At 39.0% G+C, this 19,424-nt stretch overlaps 1 protein-coding gene across 7 annotated transcripts in view; it reads left to right on the top strand.

Moving 5' to 3' along the window:
* Nucleotides 1-18,311, top strand: part of LOC126277063 (mannosyl-oligosaccharide glucosidase) — a 357,092-nt gene extending 338,781 nt beyond the window's left edge. For all 7 annotated transcript variants that reach the window (XM_049977330.1, XM_049977332.1, XM_049977331.1 and 4 more), the window contains 2 exons: nucleotides 5,272-5,449; nucleotides 15,929-18,311. In XM_049977330.1, coding sequence (XP_049833287.1) covers nucleotides 5,272-5,449; nucleotides 15,929-17,857 — 2,107 coding nt within the window. In that variant the 3' untranslated portion in view covers nucleotides 17,858-18,311. The remainder of the gene's footprint in view (nucleotides 1-5,271; nucleotides 5,450-15,928) is intronic.
* Nucleotides 18,312-19,424: the final 1,113 nt, after the last annotated feature.

The following is a 19,424-nucleotide window of genomic DNA, read 5'->3' as shown; positions in this document are numbered from 1 at the left end:
CAAAAAGGAATACAAACGTCTCAAAAATGAGATCGACAGGAAGTGCAAAATGGCTAAGCAGGGATGGTTAGAGGACAAATGTAAGGATGTAGAGGCTTATCTCACTAGGGGTAAGATAGATACTGCCTACAGGAAAATTAAAGAGACCTTTGGAGAAAAGAGGACCACTTGTATGAATATTAAGAGCTCAGATGGAAACCCAGTTCTAACCAAAGAAGGGAAAGCAGAAAGGTGGAAGGAGTATATAGAGGGTCTATACAAGGGCGATGTACTTGAGGACAATATTATGGAAATGGAAGAGGATGTAGATGAAGATGAAATGGGAGATACGATACTGCGTGAAGAGTTTGACAGAGCATTGAAAGACCTGAGTCTTAACAAGGCCCCTGGAGTAGACAACATTCCATTGGAACTACTGACGGCCTTGGGAGAGCCAGTCCTGACAAAACTGTACCATCTGGTGAGCAAGTTGTATGAGACAGGCGAAATACCCTCAGACTTCAATAAGAATATAATAGTTCCAATCCCAAAGAAAGCAGGTGTTGACAGATGTGAAAATTACGGAACTATCAGTTTAATAAGTCACAGGTGCAAAATACTAACGCGAGTTCTTTACAGACGAATGGAAAAACTAGTAGAAGCCGACTTCGGGGAAGATCAGTTTGGATTCCATAGAAATGTTGGAACACGTGAGGCAATACTGACGCTACGACTTATCTTAGAAGCTAGATTAAGGAAGGGCAAACCTACGTTTCTAGCATTTGTAGACTTAGAGAAAGCTTTTGACAATGTTGACTGGAATACTCTCTTTCAAATTCTGAAGGTGGCAGGGGTAAAATACAGGGAGCGAAAGGCTATTTACAATTTGTACAGAAACCAGATGGCAGTTATAAGAGTTGAGGGACATGAAAGGGAAGCAGTGGTTGGGAAGGGAGTGAGACAAGGCTGTAGTCTATCCCCGATGTTATTCAATCTGTATATTGAGCAAGCAGTGAAGGAAACAAAAGAAAAATTCGGAGTAGGTATTAAAATCCATGGAGAAGAAATAAAAACTTTGAGGTTCGCCGATGACATTGTACTTCTGTCAGAGACAGCAAAGGACTTGGCAGAGCAGTTGATCGGAATGGACAGTGTCTTGAAAGGAGGATATAAGATGACCATCAACAAAAGCAAAACGAGGATAATGGAATGTAGTCGAATTAAGTCAGGTGATGCTGAGGGAATTAGATTAAGAAGTGAGACACTTAAAGTAGTAAAGGGGTTTTCCTATTTGGGGAGCAAAATAACTGATGATGGTCGAAGTAGAGAGGTTCTAAAATGTAGACTGGCAATAGCTAGGAAAGCGTTTCTTAAGAAGAGAGGTTTGTTAACATCGAGTATAGATTTAAGTGTCAGGAAGTCATTTCTGAAAGTATTTGTATGGAGTGTAGCCATGTATGGAAGTGAATCATGGACGATAACTAGTTTGGACAAGAAGAGAATAGAAGCTTTCGAAATGTGGTGCTACAGAAGAATGCTGAAGATTAGATGGGTAGATCACATAACTAATGAGGAAGTATTGAATCGGATTGGGGAGAGGAGAAGTTGGTGGCACAACTTGACCAGAAGAAGGGATCGGTTGGTAGGACATGTTCTGAGGCATCAAGGGATCACCAATTTAGTATTGGAGGGCAGCGTGGAGGGTAAAAATCGTAGAGGGAGACCAAGAGATGACTACACTAAGCAAATTCAGAAGGATGTAGGTTGCAGTAGGTACTGGGAGATGAAGAAGCTTGCACAGGATAGAGTAGCATGGAGAGCTGCATCAAACCAGTTTCAGGACTGAAGACCACAACAACAACAACAACTTTGGCTGTAATCATTTATTTTATTGCCTAAATAGAACAACTCATGTGCAACTTTTAGTCTCTTGTTTCCTGATCTAATTCCCTTGGCAGTGCATATTTAATGTGGCTGCATTCCATTACCCTTGTTTTGCTTTTGTTGATATTTGTCTTATATTTTCATTTCAAGACACTGTTCATTCATTTCAACTGCTCTTTCAAGTCCTTTGCTGTCTCTGACAGATTTCAATGTTGTCAGCAAGCCTCAAAGTTTTGGTTCTTCTCGCTGAACTTTCTTCCATCTACATTTTTTTTCTGTTTCCTTTACTGCATGCTCAGTGTGCAGATAGAATAACATTGATGATAGGCTACATGCCCGTCTCACTCCCTTCTCAATCAATGCTTGCCTTTAGTGACTCTCTACTCATATAACTGCCATCTGGTTTCTGTCCAGGTTGTAAATAACCTTTTGCTCCTTGTATTTGGCCCTGCTACCATCAGAATTTCAAAGAGTGTATTCCACTTAACATTATCAAACACTTTCTCCAAATGTACAAAAGCTATAAATGTATGTTTGCCTTTCCTTAACCTATCTTTTAAGATAAGTTGTTGGGTCAATATTGTCTTGCGTGTTCCTAAATTTCCCCTGAACACAAAGTGATCTTCCTCAAGAACTGCTTCTACCAGTTTTTCCATTTGTCTGTAAATAATTCATGTTAGTGTTTTGCAACCGACTTATTAAACTAATTGTTCAGTTATATTTACATCTGTCAGCTCTTTCTTTAGAATTTTAATTACTACATTCTTCTTGAGATCTGAGGGTACTTTGCTTGCCTCATACATCATGCATACTAGCTGGGATAGTTATGTTGTGGCTAGCTCGTTCAAGGATATCAGTAGTTTTGAGTGAATGTTGTCTACTCCATAGGCCTTATTTCAACTGGGACCTTTCAGTGTTCTGTCAAATTCTTCTTGCAGTATCACATCTCCTACCTTCTATCTCTTCTCTTTCTATAATATTGCCTTCAAGTACATTTCCCATGTATAGCCCTTCTATATAAGCCTTCCATATTACAACTTTCTCTTCTTTGCTTAGTACTGGTTTTCCATCTGATCTCTTGATTTTCATACGACTGCTTTTCTTTTCTCATTAATTTTCCTATAGGCTATCATTCCTCAAGATATGCTTCTATATCCTTACATTTGTCCTCTAACTATTCCTATTTAGCTATTTTGTGTTTCCTGTCAGTCTCATTTTTTAGACATTTGTATTCTCTTTGGCTTGCTTCGTGTGCTGCCTTCTTTTTTTCCCTTTCATCAGCTAAATTAAGCACCTCTTGTGGTATCCAAGGATTTCTACTAGGTCATGTCATTTTACCTGTTTGATCCTCTGCTGCCTGCACTATTTCATCTCTCAAAGCTACCCATTTGTCTTCTACGGTATTCCTTTTCTTGTTTCAGTCAGTCATTGCCTAACACTCCCTCTGAAACTCTCATCAACCTCTGGTTGTTTCAACTTATCCAGGTCCCATCTCCTTGATCTCCTAGCTTTTTGCAATTTCTTTAATTTTAATCTGCAGTTAATAACCAATAAATTGTCCACATCTGCCCCTGCAAATGTCTTACAGTTTAAAATCTAGTTCTGAAATCTCTGTCTTACTACTATAATCAACCTGAAATCTTCCAGTGTTTCCTGGCCTCTTCCATGTATACAATCTTCTTTCATGATTCTTAAATCAAGTGCTAGCAATGATTAAATTATGTTGTGTGCAAAATTCTACCAGATGGCTTCCTGTTTCATTCCTTTCCCCCAGTCCATATTCACCTACCATTTTCCCTTCTCTTCCTTTTCCTACTATCGAATTCCAGTCCCCCATCAGAATTAAATTTTCATCTCCCTTAACTATCTGAATAATTTCTTTTATCTCATCATACATGTCTTCAATCTCTTCATCTGTGGAGCTAGTCAGCGTAAAAACTTTTACTACTGTGTTGGGTGTTGCCTTCATTTCTATCTTGGCTATGATAATTCATTCATTATGCTGTTCTTAGTAGCTCACCTGCATTCATGTTTACTTATTTATTTTACTACTACTCCTGCGTTACTCTTTTTTGGTTTTGTGTTTATACCCTATACTTAGCAACCAGAAATCCTACTCATCCTGCCATCAAACTTCACTAATTCCCACTCTGTCTAACTTGAATCTATCCATTTCACTTTTTATATTGTCAAACCTACCTACACAATTCAGAGATCCAAACCATAGATTGCCAGTCTTGTTTTTCCTGATGACAGCATCCTCCTAACCAGTTCCCATGTGGAGATACAAATGGGGGCTGTTTTACCTCTCGGAATGTTTTACCCATGAAGATGCTGTCATCATTTAACCATACTGTATAGCTACATGCCCTCAGAAAAAATAACTGTTGTAGTTTCCTCTTGCTTTCAGCCATTTGCAGTACCAGCACAGCAAAATTTTGGTTGATGATACAAGGCTAGATCAGTCAATCATCCAGAATGCTGCCCCTGCCACTATTGAGAAGGTTGCTGCCCCTCTTTGGGAACCATTAAGTTTGTCTGGCCTGTCGACAGATACACCTCCATTGTTGTTGCACCTATCGTATGGCTCTCTGTATCACTGAGGCATGCAGGCCAACCCACCATGTCCATGGGGACAAGCCCTGGAGTTAAATATCTTGTGCTACATTGTTGATGTATGCATTTGTGTTACTGGTACAACCACTATAAAAATTCAAATATAAATGAAATATGTCAAAATATAACAATGTGAATGTAGAATAAAATTTTACAGTACAGTGTTAAGTTTTTACTGTTAACCAAGAGATCAGTATTCACAAAATATTCTTGGATACACGGTGGTATTTATGTGTTTGTCATCAGTTTGAACACACAAATTACAACCTGGATATAGGCCACTTAATCTGACTCTTCATTACTTTTTTTGAATTTTGTACTACTTAGAGGATGATGTGGCACTTGTGTCACTGAGAATGGGCTCCTTGTTCAGCTTTATTATATGACACCAACTTCAATTAATTAATGAGAACATAGCAATACGAAGTGAAAGAGTGCAACAGCACAGGCATAAAGTGCCAGAACACTTATCATGCCATAATAATACCATTAGACAAGAGCTAAGAACAACTATTTCAGCATTATGCTTATCTGTACAGTACATAAAGCCATAGACTCCCATTTCTGCTATAACAAGACGGGTTTGAAAAATACATCTATGAATAAAACAGAATGTCTTTTTCCAAGTTTAAGCTCAGCTTTACTTATCTACACTAAATAGAATCAATGCCATGGACTCTTCCGTTATGGAATAATATTTGACTTTATGTCTGTTTTGCTTTTAAGATAATGTAGCACCTGCCTGTATTCTTGTTTGTGACATTTATGTATTACTTTGTTTCCTCTCTTCAGGCATTGGTGTGAGCAAAGTGACAATCTGGATCGTTACACATGGACTGCACATGATGGAAGAAATTTTGGAATCCAGGAAATTGATGATGGTCCATTCAGGATAACAACATCTTTTGTTAAGAGGCTTGGTGGCAGCCATGGTGGTGATTGGACTGCAAGGATCAGTGTTACCACACAGGCAAGGACAATTTTCAATTTCTTCCAACTTCTGTACACAAATAAATGCCATGTGGCTTCCAGGTTGGTGCAAGTGTTAGTATTAGTGAACATATAAACACTAAAATAAGTGTTCCATGACACAGAAGAATAGACCTAACAGGTATCTGCAATGGATTTTATGGAGATGAGATTCCCAGTAGAATGAACCATGGACCTTGCCGTTGGTGGGGAGGCTTGCGTGCCTCAGCGATACAGATGGCCGTACCGTAGGTGCAACCACAACGGAGGGGTATCTGTTGAGAGGCCAGACAAACGTGTGGTTCCTGAAGAGGGGCAGCAGCCTTTTCAGTAGTTGCAGGGGCAACAGTCTGGATGATTGACTGATCTGGCCTTGCAACATTAACCAAAACGGCCTTGCTGTGCTGGTACTGCGAACGGCTGAAAGCAAGGGGAAACTACAGCCGTAATTTTTCCCGAGGACATGCAGCTTTACTGTATGATTAAATGATGATGGCATCCTCTTGGGTAAAATATTCCGGAGGTAAAATAGTCCCCCATTCGGATCTCCGGGCGGGGACTACTCAGGAGGATGTCGTTATCAGGAGAAAGATAACTGGCGTTCTACGGATCGGAGCGTGGAATGTCAGATCCCTTAATCGGGCAGGTAGGTTAAAAAATTTAAAAAGGGAAATGGATAGGTTAAAGTTAGATATAGTGGGAATTAGTGAAGTTCGGTGGCAGGAGGAACAAGACTTCTGGTCAGGTGACTACAGGGTTATAAACACAAAATCAAATAGGGGTAATGCAGGAGTAGGTTTACTTATGAATAGGAAAATAGGAATGCGGGTAAGCTACTACAAACAGCATAGTGAACGCATTATTGTGGCCAAGATAGATACGAAGCCCACACCTACTACAGTAGTACAAGTTTATATGCCGACTAGCTCTGCAGATGATGAAGAAATTGAAGAAATGTACGATGAAATAAAAGAAATTATTCAGATAGTGAAGGGAGACGAAAATTTAATAGTAATGGGTGACTGGAATTCGATTGTAGGAAAAGGGAGAGAAGGAAACATAGTAGGTGAATATGGATTGGGGCTAAGAAATGAAAGAGGAAGCCGCCTATTAGAATTTTGCACAGAACACAACTTAATCATAGCTAACAATTGGTTTAAGAATCATGAAAGAAGGTTGTATACGTGGAAGAACCCTGGAGATACTAAAAGGTATCAGATAGATTATATAATGGTAAGACAGAGATTTAGGAACCAGGTTTTAAGTTGTAAGACATTTCCAGGGGCAGATTTGGACTCTGACCACAATCTATTGGTTATGACCTGTAGATTAAAACTGAAGAAACTGCAAAAATGTGAGAAATTAAAGAGATGGGACCTGCATAAACTGAAAGAACCAGAGGTTGTACAGAGTTTCAGAGAGAGCATAAGGGAACAATTGACAGGAATAGGGGAAAGAAATACAGTAGAAGAAGAATGGGTAGCTCTGAGGGATGTAGTAGTGAAGATAGCAGAGGATAAAGTAGGTACAAAGACGAGGGCTGCTAGAAATCCTTGGGTAACAGAAGAAATATTGAATTTAATTGATGAAAGGAGAAAATATAAAAATGCAGTAAATGAAGCAGGCAAAAAGGAATACAAACGTCTCAAAAATGAGATCGACAGGAAGTGCAAAATGGCTAAACAGGAATGGCTAGAGGACAAATGTAAGGATGTAGAAGCTTATCTCACTAGGGGTAAGATAGATACTGCCTACAGGAAAATTAAAGAGACCTTTGGAGAGAAGAGAACCACGTGTATGAATATCAAGAGCTCAGATGGCAGCCCAGTTCTAAGCAAAGAAGGGAAGGCAGAAAGGTGGAAGGAGTATATAGAAGGTTTATACAAGGGCGATGTACTTGAGGACAATATTACGGAAATAGAAGAGGATGTAGATGAAGACGAAATGGGAGATACAATACTGCGTGAAGAGTTTGACAGAGCACTGAAAGACCTGAGTCGAAACAAGGCCCCCGGAGTAGACAACATTCCATTAGAACTACTGACGGCCTTGGGAGAGCCAGTCATGACAAAACTCTACCAGCTGGTGAGCAAGATGTATGAGACAGGCGAAATACCCTCAGACTTCAAGAAGAATATAATAATTCCAATCCCAAAGAAAGCAGGTGTTGACAGATGTGAAAATTACCAAACTATCAGTTTAATAAGCCACGGCTGCAAAATACTAACGCGAATTCTTTACAGACGAATGGAAAAACTGGTAGATGCAGACCTCGGGGAGGATCAGTTTGGATTCCGTCGAAATGTTGGAACACGTGAGGCAATACTGACCTTACGACTTATCTTAGAAGAAAGATTAAGAAAAGGCAAACCTATGTTTCTAGCATTTGTAGACTTAGAGAAAGCTTTTGAGAATGTTGACTGGAATACTCTTTTTCAAATTCTAAAGGTGGCAGGGGTAAAATACAGGGAGCGAAAGGCTATTTATAATTTGTACAGAAACCAGATGGCAGTAATAAGAGTCGAGGGGCATGAAAGGGAAGCAGTGGTTGGGAAAGGAGTGAGACAGGGTTGTAGCCTCTCCCCAATGTTATTCAATCTGTATATTGAGCAAGCAGTAAAGGAAACAAAAGAAAAATTTGGAGTAGGTATTAAAATTCATGGAGACGAAGTAAAAACTTTGAGGTTCGCTGATGACATTGTAATTCTGTCAGAGACGGCAAAGGACTTGGAAGAGCAGTTGAACGGAATGGACAGTGTCTTGAAAGGAGGATATAAGATGAACTTTAACAAAAGCAAAACGAGGATAATGGAATGTAGTCAAATTAAATCGGGTGATGCTGAGGGAATTAGATTAGGAAATGAGACACTTAAAGTAGTAAAGGAGTTTTGCTATTTAGGAAGTAAAATAACTGATGATGGTCGAAGTAGAGAGGATATAAAATGTAGACTGGCAATGGCAAGGAAAGCGTTTCTGAAGAAGAGAAATTTGTTAACATCGAATATAGATTTATGTATCAGGAAGTCGTTTCTGAAAGTATTTGTTTGGAGTGTAGCCATGTATGGAAGTGAAACATGGACGATAACTAGTTTGGACAAGAAGAGAATAGAAGCTTTCGAAATGTGGTGCTACAGAAGAATACTGAAGATAAGGTGGATAGATCACGTAACTAATGAGGAGGTATTGAATAGGATTGGGGAGAAGAGAAGTTTGTGGCACAACTTGACTAGAAGAAGGGATCGGTTGGTAGGACATGTTTTGAGGCATCAAGGGATCACAAATTTAGCATTGGAGGGCAGCGTGGAGGGTAAAAATCGTAGAGGGAGACCGAGAGATCAGTACACTAAGCAGATTCAGAAGGATGTAGGTTGCAGTAGGTACTGGGAGATGAAGCAGCTTGCACAGGATAGAGTAGCATGGAGAGGTGCATCAAACCAGTCTCAGGACTGAAGACAACAACAACAACAAGCTGTATCAAATTGAGTGTGAAACCTGAGCTTTTGATGATAATCATTGTCAGAGGTAAATGTGACAGTAGGAATTGTGATGATGTCTCAAATATATAGGCAGACGGTGGGAAACTCCAGGCATGTAGCAGAAGGGGCTGATAATTTAAATATGTGTGGAAACTGTTTTGGAAGACATCTGAGTATTCACATCCTCCAGTGTAGAAATTGCTCAGAAGTGACTTATACAGGGAGTCCAAAGTTAAAGTTCCAGTTTCAAAATGCTGCAGAGAGAGAACCACTGTTCAGAATATCAAATCTGAACAGCAAATTATTTAATGCAGGGAAAATATGAAAAATTGAGAAATAGATGGCACTTTAAGTGTCAGAATATGCTCACCAACAGATGCACAGCATACGGCTGTTCCTTAGTTTGCATTCAAGACACCCAACATGACTGTTGCTATGAAGGATCATGCACTGCTGGTAGAGCTCTTTTATAAGAATGATAATTGTATGTCAGCGGCTCTGTAGAAGTTCTGGACACTCAAGGGTATGAAAAAATGCATTGATTTGGTGTCTTCTAAGGGACTGGAGAAAACGATTACAGAAGGGCAATTGGCAGAGGGAGGAAAGCAGTTGATCTTACATCTGTCAAAGATGTGGCCACGGTGTTGCAGGAGTGGTTGAGCAGTGTTGTGCAAACGTGAAGTGCACCGGGAATTTTCCAGATGTTGGATATGCCTGCAAGCACAGTGCATAAAATCCTACAAAACATCCTGCATTGGTGTCTCTACAAAATCACCCATTTCAGGATTTGCTTCCTCCTAGCAAAACAGACATTCTGTGGGGAATTTCTCACTCCATATGGAAGTGGGCAAGGAATGGCCATGGAACATTCTGTGAAAAGGCAGTCATTCTCCAAGGATATGTCAATACACAGAATTGCAGAATATGGGCAACAGAAAATCTGCACACACATCAACCTGTACCACTTTATTCTGCAAAAATGACTGTATGGTGAGGGTTGATTGCACCATTTATGATAGGACCATGTTTTTTTTAGAAGATGAGTCCTGTGGGTCTTGTTACCTGTACGGTCACTGGTAAATGTTATGAGAGTCTTTTGTGCACCCACATCATTCCACCCTTCAACAGCATGGATGTCTGGGTAGGATCAGTTTTATGCAAGATGGCTTTTCTGCATGTTGCACAGCCAATGAAGCGGGTGCTGCAGAGGCGTTTCGTAAATACTAGAATTATCAACCATCATTTCGCTATAGCCTGGCAGTCCAGATTCCTCATCTTAATCTGTGTGACTTCTGGCTGTGAGGTTACATGAAAAGTCTTTATCCACAGAAAAGTATTCCTTGATGTTATGCTGTGGGTATGCAGTGATCTCATAAATGTTTTATTATAGAAAGCCTTTCAGTTTCTATTATGCTTTTTGTTTTAAGCAAGAAATGTTTGACAATATTCCAGGATTCTTGACAGTTTGTAATTCCAGATGATAATAATAATAATAATAATAATAATAAAATCCCCCCCCCCTCCCCCCCCCCCCCCCCCATTTTATTCCTCAGTAAAAAGGCAATAATCTCAACACTAAGACATTCTTTTGTTGTACAGCTGCATTTAGTGCATTACTTACTATATTTTATTTTCATGTGAGCTTACAGGACAAGGTCTGTATAAAACCAGGATTGAGATGTACTTGAGGAAATTGAGTTACTGCTAATTTCCCAATCTTCCTTCATGGTATTGTCGAAATGTGCAGCCTCTCTAACAGTTTCTTCTTTTCACCAATTTATTTGTGATATTCTTTTCAATAATGTCTCTATTACCTGAGTGGAATATATTGTATAAGAATTTCTTTTTCCCTCACCAGGTCTACACCCAAGGTATTGTTAGCAATATGTATGTAGGGTGGCCCTACAGGATCTAGAAAACCATGGGCAAATCCCAGACATTAATACCAATAAAAGCAGTGCTTTGCAGTTAGGTCTCACTATATATTTAAATCTTTGTGTTTCTGTTTATATGTTCTAAATAAAACAGAAAGAAACTTCCACATGGGAAAAATATATTAAAAATAAAGATTCCAAGACTTACCAAGCGGGAAAGCGCCGGCAGACAGGCACATGAACAAAACACACAAACACACACACAGAATTACAAGCTTTCGCAACTGGCAGTTGCTTCGTCAGGAAGGAAGGAAGGAGAGGGAAAAATGAAAGGGTGTGGGTTTCAAGGGAGAGGGTAAGGAGTCATTCCAATCCCGGGAGCGGAAAGACTTCCCTTAGGGGAAAAAAAAGGACAGGTGTACACTCGCACACACACACACACATATCCATCCGCACATACACAGACACAAGCAGACATATTATGTGTGTGTGTGCGAGTGTACACCTGTCCTTTTTTTTCCCCTAAGGGAAGTCTTTCCGCTCCCGGGATTGGAATGACTCCTTACCCTCTCCCTTGAAACCCACACCCTTTCATTTTTCCCTCTCCTTCCTTCCTTCCTGACGAAGCAACTGCCAGTTGCGAAAGCTTGTAATTCTGTGTGTGTGTTTGTGTGTTTTGTTCATGTGCCTGTCTGCCGGCGCTTTCCCGCTTGGTAAGTCTTGGAATCTTTGTTTATATGTTCTGTTAAGCATACATTGGTTTCTTTGGTAAAGTGCATCTTGTGCTAGACTGAAAAAAAAAAAATGCTATTTTTGTCAAGAAATATGCCCAGATGCAATAGTTTGATGCATGACACAAATACGTGTTGTATTCAGTCTTGAATTTTTATTCTGTTGTTTTAAGCAGTTTTCCTTCCCTTTGTTGTTGTCTTGAGTATTCCTTCCATTTTCCTTGTTATATATCAACAGTTTTAATAAACTGATTCTCAAACAAGGATGACAAGAAATTATAAAAAAAAACATGAAATTTTGTATTCATCTGTGAAGTTTGTTTTTACAAGTATTTTCTCACGAGAGTCTATTGGTGAAGTTTGTTTTTACAAGTATTTTCTCACGAGAGTCTATTGACCTCCTCCTCAGTAGGTAAGTGGTGGGGTTCCATTTCAAGGCCTCCCCTAAATAACTGATTTTTTTGGGAGTAAATACTTTAGCCAGCATATTTTTACTTTAAGACCCCGAGGGATTGGTTTACTTTCTTTCCTGTGGGCACCAGTTTTTTCTGTGACTGCAGTTGGGGGGGGGGGGGGGGGGTTGCAGGCTCCTGGTCATTCAAATTCCAACACCAGGAAGGATATCAAATAATGAAATATTACATATTGTACATATACAGGATGGTAAAAAAAATACATGAGTAAATATGTGTGTGGTGTCTGTTCTTTCGGATATGTCCACCAGCCATAATGCCATAATGATGTGAAACACGAAGGAATTACAGACATTGACTGCAAGTGAGTATTGATTGAAATCAATGAGCAAAGTTGAAAATTGGTGCTGGACCAGGATTCAAACTCAGGTCTCCTGCATACTAGGCAGATACTGAGACCAATAAGCCATCTGGAGTAGGTACAAATAATGTCATCTATGATCTGTATAGAAGGAAAGAGGAAAGATCAAACAGCAGATTTCTCATTCATAAATTGCATTTGAATGTTGGTTGATGCACCTCGTGCAAGAAGTGTGTGTGTGTGTGTGTGTGTGTGTGTGTGTGTGTGTGTGTGTGTGTGTCAGTCAGTCAGTCAGTCAACATATGGTGCCTGTTTTTTGGGCATCTCCAAGAGATCAGATATCATTTTGATACAGCAGCCATTATGATTTAAGACACAAAGGAATATCAGACATTGGCTGTGTCTGGATGGTTTAGTAGTCAGAGCATCATAAGAATAAACCTGATGTTAACAAACACAAACATGATGATTCGGTAGAAGGAGTAACACACGTACACTGATGTTGTTACGCTCTTGGAAGTAGGTCCTACTTATGTATTAGATATCTTATTACAAAGTGATGTTAAATGAAACTTTAAGATATTCTAATGTATTAACAGCCATCAATGTTTTTCTTAATCATGCTTTAGGTACACAGTTCTTATTTCAAAAATTGTGTTCAGTCACAGTCTCAGTGCTGTTTTTCTCTGTCAGACTATTAATATACAGTATGAAATGGGCTGCCACTGCTTCCTGCTCTGTAGTGAAACACTCGTGTAGAACATGGTTAAAAAATGCTGAGAAGTAGGTTGTTCTTAATGTTTTTCATAAGATTACAGAAAAAAATTGGATTTGAAGTTTTTTGAGGGGTGGTATTTGATACAGTTGAGATATAAATACGGGCTGGATGTATAATGGAATCATTAGCAGATTAGTAATCTGGTGCAGTTCATGGATCGCTGGTTTGAGTCTTGCCTCAGTCATATGGTTTTTTTTTTTTTTTTTTTTTTTTTTTTTTTTTTTTTTTTAAAATTTGAAACACTGACAAATTGTAATTGTAAAAATTCGTCTATATTTTTTTATGAATAATGCATGTCTTCTTGTTTCTAATTACACACTGCATGTTTGTCATAAAAGAAGAGGAGAAAATGCAATGCCTGGGTGGCTTCATGGATTCTGTTGTTGATTGACTCATTATCAGCGTAACAGATGACAATTCCAGAACTGAAATGTATTTCTCAGATTTGGATAAGGAAGGGGCTAAGAGATTACCAGACAACTGATTGTAATGAATACTTTCAGTGGCTTCAGTATTCAACAATACAGTTAAGTCCCTGCAGCATGCTTTTGCATCATAGATAGCTTGCTCAGAAAAATTACCCTCTGTTTAAGTTAGAAATTTTCGTCACTCTTGTTTGTTGTTTGTAATTAGGATGCTATGTTAGGTGAGAACGAGAGCATTTTATGCATTCTGTCTGGTCATATAAGAAGCATGCAGTAGTGCTTGAGTTTTGCAAATCTTATGTCATTGTGTTTAAAAAATAAATCACATTTGAAGTTATATTGTTTCTCTTGTTGTCTCTTTTTATATCTGAACTGCAGCTGCTCACATCGTTGCAGGTTAGTTGGACCATCTGGCTGACCAGTGCTGTCTAAGTTAAATGTGCTGGTAAATCTGTTGTCTCAGATTATCACTCAGTCTATGTGCATGCAACACAGCATAAAACCTGTCTTTATGACTGTATTGGACAAGCTTGGCTTGTACTCCGCGTAAAACGAAATGCAATGAGATTCAATCAAACATGAAAGAATACATGGTGCAGTGTTTACGTCAGGTTTCTTTTTATAATGAACACAGTATAGTAAGCAGGAGACCCAGGTTTGAATCCTGGTTGGGCACAAATTTTCAACTTTCCCCATTGATTTCAATTAATGCCCACTTGCAGCCAATATCTGTACATCCTTTGTGTCTTAAATAATGATGGCTGCTAGATCAAAATGGTGATACCTTACATAACAACGAAACCTGTGGAGCCATTCCCCAAGATTTATTAGGGGATTCCTATTTGGCATCATGACATTCTTGAGACCATACCAGGCATTTATGCTTCTAGGAATACATATGAACCTCCTTTTATATGTGTTTTCTTCTGCCACCATTTGATGAGTAGATTTTTTTTCCCCATCCAATTAATGTGCAAGGGGCACTACATTAGTGGTATTTGAATAAATTGAGAATTTGGGTCTGATGGGAGGCTTGCAAGGGTAGGCCGTGCAGTTGTAATGCTCACTGTGTCCAGATGGCTTAGTGGTTGGAGCATCTGCATAGTAAGCAGGAGACCCAGGTTAAAATACTGGTCTGGTACAAATATTCAACTTTCCCCATTGATTTCAATCAATGCTCGCTTGCAGCCATTGTCTTGTAATTCCTTTGTGTCATACATGATTAAATTATAGGTGATTTGGGGTCAAACACAGCTTAGCATTAAGCCAAACTGAGCTTGGGTGACAGATATGGACATGTCATTCCATACTGCTTCAACTCTAGGACTGAGTTCACCGGTCATACTGTTTGGTGAAGTGTGGTGTGGCAGTCTCTCAGCAACTCATTACGAGATGTTTCCAGTTGGACAGCTCTGGAGAATCAGCTGGCCAGGGCAACAGTCAAAGAGCCTTTGCATTGCATAGGCTAGAGAAGCATGGTCTTGCATTATTATGTTTATAGATAATGTGCTGGAGAGGATGTAGGTGCTGGCTGTAACATGTCAGAAATGCAACATCTGCTGTACAAATCAGTGGAACTAGAGGCAATTGAGTTGTGTATCCATTGGCACTTCATGACATCACATCAGATACTGGGACCATATGATGATGAAAAATTCTGTCTGGCAACATTTGTTGTCCTTGGACCCTCCACTCAAGTATATGTCCAATGTGATGTACCCAGAACTGGGCTTGGCTGAAAAAGATGACATGGTGCACAGGGCATAGTCTTTGGTACTCCCGACATTGTTGCATTATCTTTGTGGATACTTGTCTTGCTGCAAACAGGGCAATTTTCTAACTCAAGGTTTGTGACATGTCTACAAGATCTTACAAGAACAAATGAACAATATGTCTGCCCTCTTGGCTGCCAGTCACAGGGGGCCACTGAGATCATGCAGAACTCTTCTGGACCCATCATTTCCATATTTACACGACAGATATGGGATCCTGATGAAAGTGAGTAGCAACATCACAGAACAATAAACCCTAGTTTTGATAAGCCCCTATTCTGCTGTTGAACTCCAACAAGTGCTGGTAGATGCCTGTACTCGATACATGAGCTATAACAACCAACATTCAAATGCAGTTCATGAATGAGAAACCTGCTGTTTGATCTTTCCTTGTACACAGATCATAGATAATGTTACTCATATCTACTTTGTTCAGTTTGCACTGATATGCTAATCATTTGTATATTTAAGTGTATAGAAATGTGAAAAGAAATGTTTGTACACCACTGGCTGTAGTGTAAGTGTTGGTGCTCAAAACTAATGTTATTTTTTACCTTTATGTTTGAAGATTGAGTGAATGTATGGAAAAAAAAAATATTTTTTGTGGTCTGAAGAAAAATTCCTTACTCTTTTTTTTTTCCTTTTTTCAGGACGTGACTATGAAGCAACAGTATATTTCTCTTCTTTTGTATACTGCAACGGAGGAAAAGACTAAGGGTTTCATCAAACCCAAAAAGTTTGCGGATAGTCAAATAACAGGTGTAACAGGAAAGACAGATGGGTTAGGTAGTTTCTCCCTGAAGATAGTTAATAATTCAGGAATAATAGAAAATGAATCATTCTTGAGTACAACAGCTCCTGGCCTGCATTTGCTAAAAGAAACTGTGCTAAGCAATTTTCGTGTTGTTAGTGAAAAATATAAAAATAAAAAGTGGATAGTTCTTCCAGGTGAACACAGACTTAATGGACCTGATGGGAATGAGCTACCAACAAATTTTATTGTGACACAAATTACTGGAAAAGCGCCTTTTGAAATAGATATTATTTTTGAGTCAAATAGTGCCTTCGAAAGAACAGAATCACTGAAAGGAGCAGTTTATACAAAGGAATTACAAATATGGAGGGATGCCTTCAGTCATAGATTTGAAAACACATTCCACCTGGAGGAAAAAGGATTTGGTACAGATGAACAAGAATTTGCAAAGGCAGCTTTTAGTAATTTGGTTGGTGGAATTGGATACTTTTATGGTGCATCCCGCGTAGAGTCACCTTACACTAGAGGACCTGTTCCATACTGGAAAGCTCCTTTATACACTGCAGTACCATCTAGAAGCTTTTTCCCAAGAGGATTTTTATGGGATGAAGGCTTTCATGGTTTGCTCATTGCATCGTGGGATCTAGATATTGAGTTGGATATTATATGTCACTGGTTTGATTTAATGAATGTTGAAGGCTGGATACCCCGAGAGCAAATATTAGGCCAAGAGGCTCTGAGCAAAGTACCTGAGGAATTTGTTATCCAGAGAAATTCTAATGCCAACCCACCTACATTTTTTATTACTTTACAGTTTATACTACAAAATTTTGCATACCAGCTTACTGAGGAAGATGGGCGGCTGGAAGCACTGGAACGTCTTTATCCACGACTGCAAGTGTGGTTTGAATGGTTTAATACTACGCAAGTAGGTGATATGCCTGGCTCGTACCGGTGGAGAGGTAGAGATTCAACTACAAACAGAGAAATAAATCCCAAAACACTGACATCTGGCTTGGATGATTACCCAAGGGCATCACATCCCAATGTAGATGAACGTCATATAGACTTGCGGTGCTGGATTGCTGCTGCATCTTCTACTCTAGCTGAAATAGCAAAATTGTTGAATGTGAACAATGCAAAGTACATGAATACTGTTTCATATTTATCTGAAGAGACTCTTCTAGATGAACTACATTGGTCAAAACACTCATCTTCATTTGCAGATTTTGGGTTGCACACTGACAAGGTAGTTCTGAAGCGACCACCTCCTCAACCAGGAAGGCAACCAGGACAGCCTTATCAGTCACAACAAGAACGAGAGAAAATTCGTGTTGTTCTAAAAGATCCAGAACTGCAGTTTGTTGATTCACATTTTGGTTATGTTAGCTTATTTCCCTTCTTACTACAATTAATGAAACCAGATTCTCCAAAACTTGGTAAGGTATTAGATGATATAAAACGTCCAGAGCTGCTTTGGACTAAATATGGGTTAAGATCATTAGCTAAAACTTCTCCTTTATACATGAAATACAATACGGAACATGACCCACCTTATTGGCGAGGTCCCATTTGGATTAATATGAACTACCTTGCTGTTAGAGCACTACATTATTACAGTGAAATCAGTGGACCCTATATGGAGAAATCAAGAGAAATATATAATGAACTTCGGCAAAATTTGATAAAAAATATTTTCAAGGAGTATAAACGCACTGGTTATCTTTGGGAACAATATAATGATGAAACAGGAGAAGGGCAGAGATCAAGACCTTTTACAGGGTGGTCATCATTAGTAGTTTTAATGATGGCAGAATTATTCTGAAACAAAACATCACTGCATAAACAGATTTTTTAAAATCAAGTAATCCTTTTGAACATGATTACATTTTAAAGAAAAATGCCACATTTGCTGCACTGGAAACAATATATTTTCAGAGGTACTTCCATTAAAATGTGTCTTTCTGATGTTGTTGCTGTTGATATTGTGATCTCAATATATTTTGTTGGTACTTTGGTAAAGATTAATTCTTAATATATGCCTTTTTACTGAGAGTGAAGTGACTCTGCTATCAGTAAGCATTCCTTCTATTTTAAGAAGGGTTAACTTGATATTCTAAAGTAGTCCCATAAGAATGTAACAATTTTAACTGTGACGTCTGTCAACAAAATCTTGTACATTCTGTACATGATTCATTTTACACAAGAAACTGAAAGGTGAGAACTTTCCTTGTTCATTATTGGTTGTGACTCTAAAATAAAATTTTATTTTTGATTCATTACAATGATTTATATTATGCTTCGTAAAGAAACTGACAGTAAGCAAGTATCATTATTTATTATTACAATGTCTGTGTTTTCAGACACACATGCATGTTTGAAGAAACAGACATTTGTGACACTCTGCAGTTGTAGTAATATTATGCAATTTTGTTACAAATATGAATATTTTCAACACCAGCTGAGTTAGGCATGGAAATCATACCTATTGGTGACACATGAAAATTTGTACTGGACTGGGACTCAAACTTGCATTTCCTGCTTATCACGAGTGTTCACCTTAACCATCTTACCTATCTGTGCACACATCCAAGACTGATCCGAACCTCCATATGTCACATTGTATGCATGCCTGTTGCTTGCAGTTTACCTGAAGTTCCGCTACAGGCTTAACGAGACAGACTTGTTCAACATTAGTTATTCTTGTTTTGCCTATACAGGCTGTGATATGTATTAGTACAATGTGTGTTCCTTCTCACACGCATGTGCATCATCTCCAAACACACAGCACAGAAAACCTCAAAAAATGTCATTATTTACAATGAGTACACAGTGTAGGTGAACATGGGGAAATGAGTAAGGCGTTCTTAAGATTAAACATGTGGGAACATTAGCATCGCTGGCCAGAGAAAATGACTCCTGATATTATCTCGTACTGTTGACAGGAGCAGTTCAGTTTGCTCTGTGACTCGAGTGTGTTATATCGTGTATTGAGTTTTTAAAATAATGTGTCTTATATGTCGTCTATCATTCACTGCCACTACATACCAGAGCATAGTGTGGAGCCGACAACCATAGGTCCGTAAGGAACTCACTGTCCAGAGGGGGCGGGTGAGTCTTGGAGATGGCTAGACGGCCATCATCAGTGAAACATGGTGCTGTTGCAGTCATTCAGGAGGAAACAGATGTTGTGCAGATGGCTTCTTGTGTGTAACAAGTTTCCCAATAGAAGTCTGTGGAACTGTGGTATGTTGCTGGAACATTTTGTTCAGTCCAGTAACCGATGTTCAGCTACCCACTTCTGTTCACATAAAGGCTACTAACAAGCAACAGTACTTACAACTTGATAGTTGCCATCCTTTCCATATCAAACATTCCCTCTCTATGCTGGC

The sequence above is a fragment of the Schistocerca gregaria genome, chromosome 1 (assembly GCF_023897955.1).
Source record: "Schistocerca gregaria isolate iqSchGreg1 chromosome 1, iqSchGreg1.2, whole genome shotgun sequence".
Lineage (NCBI taxonomy): Eukaryota > Metazoa > Arthropoda > Insecta > Orthoptera > Acrididae > Schistocerca > Schistocerca gregaria.
The sequence above is the reverse complement of the archived record's forward strand: the minus strand, read 5'-3'. Positions and strand labels throughout refer to the sequence as shown.